The sequence below is a fragment of the Seriola lalandi genome, unplaced genomic scaffold, assembly GCF_002814215.2.
Source record: "Seriola lalandi dorsalis isolate HSWRI2012SDOR001 ecotype SW California unplaced genomic scaffold, Sedor1 jcf7180002054901, whole genome shotgun sequence".
Taxonomy (NCBI): domain Eukaryota; kingdom Metazoa; phylum Chordata; class Actinopteri; order Carangiformes; family Carangidae; genus Seriola; species Seriola lalandi.
This window is the reverse complement of record NW_019525453.1, coordinates 669544-672927: the sequence shown is the minus strand read 5'-3', so window position 1 is coordinate 672927 and position 3384 is coordinate 669544. Positions and strand designations below refer to the sequence as shown.

Sequence of the window (3384 nt, the reverse complement as noted above, 5' to 3'; positions counted from 1 at the left end):
CACCTTGCTATGACTGTTTCTTGGCTGGGAACAGTAACTTGTAGCTAGCTAGCTGTTTGGCCCTTTTTCCTTTTTTTTGTGCTTAGCTAAGCTGACTGGTGGCTTACAATAACTTGATACTGAACAAATGAAATATGTGTTAACACCTTAGTTGGGCTAGCTGTTTTACTAGTCTTTGTGCTTGGAGTAGCTAAGTTATAGTGTACAGGTATGAGAATCGTACCAATCTTCTCATCTAATTCTCATCAAGTACGCAAATAAGCATATTTCTCAAAATGTCAAACTATCCATGTTTAGCAAAAACAGAAGCTTTGTGTTATACTCCCTGAATTGGCAGCAAGCTGGAATTTATCATGGTGCAATCTGCACACTGGATGTGATTTAGTGACATCATAACCGTAATTACACCAGAATTTACACTTTGTATGACTTAACACTGAATCTTTTCAACAAGCTTCATGTGGTGCACTGGCAGAGGAAGGATAAAACAACAAGAATTCACTTGAAGGTCATTTTAACACAAGCCCTTTTACACACGTATTCATTTAAAAGTGATTCAGCTTTAGATGGTTTCTTCCTTTGTCAGCCACTGGTCAAGATAACCCCCTTTTGAAGACCAAAAGTGTGTGTTACAAAAAATGAACTGTAGGCGAGCATCTTGGCATGAGTGCATACACTGAATTTAGAGGAGAAGACATCCTTGCATGAGAAAAGGATGCTTTCTTTGTTGAGAACCGGCCAGAGAAAACCCTGCCTGGGCCCAAAGGAGCAGCTGGGGGAAATACTGAGTCACAAACAGCACACACGCATACATAAAAGTGCACACTCTCCCACAGCAGTCCTGACCTTTTGGCTGGATTGCTTTTTTTCAATTATTATGAACAGTGGTGTCTAGACAAAAATGGACACAAGTCGATCCAGACTGCTGTCCTTACAGCCTGAAGTGAACATAAATGATGGTGAGGGCAGCAAAGTTACCCCAGGAAAAAGCCCTGCACACAGAGGAAAACCCCCTGGACCTCCTGGTTCACCAAACATATCAAGCTGGTGTCAGTTCCACTCCTGTCTGAAATTAGTGAAAACAAAGCTCAAAAGGTGAAGACCGCACAGAGCAGAAAGAAAAATAAAATGGTGCTGGGATGAATGACACAACTATCACGAGACACATCAGCAGAAGAAGAACACCACTGAGCTTTATTGAGAACTATTTATAGAATGACTAAATTTAATCACAGAGAAAATTAAATGAAACCTTTAATAATAACAGAGAAGTTCTGTTGCAGTTGTCTTTGGAATAACGCTGCTAGTTTGCTGGAGCACTGTACATTCACCACTATCAAGTGATTATGATGTGAACTCAAACAAATTACAAAGTGGATACGTGAAGTTTAAGTACTCAAATACAAATGTTAGTTGTTTAGTTTGTGCTCATCTTTCATGAGCAATTGGTCCCGAAAAACACTGGTGTTTGTATGGAATAAAACAAGATACATGTATTTTAGAGGTGCATTAGGGCAGATTTTTATTTACTTACTTATTCTTTTTTCACAGAGCCAGGCTAGCTGTTTTCCTCTGCAGTCTTTGTGCTAAGCTGAGCTAAGAGGCTTCAGGCTATATTTATCGTTCAGACACAAGAGTGGTCATCATTTGATTAGAGATAATACATCATATTTTATCATACAGTTGATGTATAAGCACAGTTTATTGTATAGGCAAAAATATAAACAATATTCATCATACAGGTAGAGCTGAAATAGTCTGAAAATCTGTGTCGATTCTACTGATCATAGACAAAGGAATGAATAAATGAATGGGTTTACATATGTTCTTAAATATCAGTACATCACTCCCACTATCTTTATCTTTCCTCGTCTGTCTCTAGTCTGTTCCTAAACAATGGAGACAAATGGTCACTCATCTAGTTGGATGAACTCCAACACAAACATTTATTCAATCTTTTCATTAATTGTTTCCTCTGACCGGGTCTCTCCCATCTCTCCCTCTCTTGACAAATATAGTATCACACCATCAAGTTGAGTAACACAAGGGAGATGAGATCTTTTGACTGAAAACAGCTTTGTTTGGTTCCACAAGAGCAAAAATAACATCTCTCAGCATTATCATCCGCACGGTTCTGCATCTGTACTGATATCTGCTGGCATTTGGTGCTACACCAACGAGACAGACTTCCTGCAAATGACGAGGTTCTGTGTTAACAACAGTATTTATGTTCAGGTTTTTGGCACACAGTGCACATGTTGCGAGAAGCAAATGCGTACAGAAGAGGATTCAGGCAGCTATTCACAAATGTCAGCGCTCCAACAATGTTCCAGCTGTCCATACAAAAGCTCAACAGACCCTTGTTCTTGACAGAAATAGCTGCCACACCCAACAAATTTATGATATGATGTGGCATCCATAGGGTGAAAAGGGTCACGATGATACTGGTTATCAGTCTGGTCGTCTTTGGGTGGTTGAAAAAAGCTGTCTGGTTCACCTTTCTGTGGAGGCAGATGTATGCAAATGCCACTACAGAAAATGAAACTAATCCCACCAGGGACTCTGACAGCAGCACAGCCAACCACTGGGCATTGGAAGAGTACTTAGCTTGGCAGAGTGTCATGTGCTTCTCTTCGATTGGCTGTCGAACCAGTAACGCAGGGATGGAGAAGATCATCGCAACCAGCCAGAGCAGAACCAGCAGCCTCTTGTTTCCTACATCATGTAAACTCTTATGTAGGTAGGCCACCTGCAGGTACCTCTGGATGCTCAGCACCGTCACAGTCAGCACGCTGCTGTAAAGGCAGCAGTACACGAGGTACGCTAGAAGCTTACAGGCCACCAGTCCGAAGATCCAGTTGTAGAGGAAAGAATAAATCCACAGGGGCAGGGGCAGCAGGCAGAGCATGTCTGATATAGCCAGATTCAGCATCAAATTTTGGCTCAGACTAGACAAGTGCTGCCAGTTTGGTTTGAGGATGATCACAGCGATGTTTCCAGGAACTCCCACCAGGAAGCAGAAAGACAGCACCACCACAGGAGCCAGAGTGCTGGAGTCCGAGGAGACGAGAGGTGACGGTCCAGGAGAGGAGGAGTTGTTAGATGTGGCCTCAGTGGAGTTGAGTTGTTCCATACTGCTGGCAGAAAATGTTAATGTTTGCACCAAGCAGGTGATGATGGTAAATGTGAAGGCATTCAGAGGAACAAGATGTTCCCCTTTAACAGTGTCAAAGAGGAAGGAATAAGAAATAGTAACCAGGGGTTAAATTGGGTTTCGTAAGGAGTGGGAACTCTTCGTTTTACATTTTACTGTAAATAGTCAACTTCTTTCAAAGCATCTAGCCATCAGTTCACATATTAGCTATTCATTTTTCTTTAGCTTCC

At 41.7% G+C, this 3384-nt stretch overlaps 1 protein-coding gene across 1 annotated transcript; it reads right to left on the bottom strand.

Moving 5' to 3' along the window:
- Positions 1 to 1164: 1164 nt before the first annotated feature.
- Positions 1165 to 3161, bottom strand: LOC111672667 (C3a anaphylatoxin chemotactic receptor-like). The gene has a single exon (XM_023430170.2). It carries the CDS (start codon positions 3131 to 3133, stop codon positions 2213 to 2215), a length of 921 nt encoding a protein of 306 aa, XP_023285938.1. The 5' UTR covers positions 3134 to 3161; the 3' UTR covers positions 1165 to 2212.
- Between the last annotated feature and the right edge of the window lie 223 nt (positions 3162 to 3384).

What these genes read in the sequence shown, in the direction of transcription:
- LOC111672667 (XM_023430170.2), bottom strand. Translation starts at nt 3,133, where the DNA reads ATGGAACAACTCAACTCCACTGAGGCCACATCTAACAACTCCTCCTCT.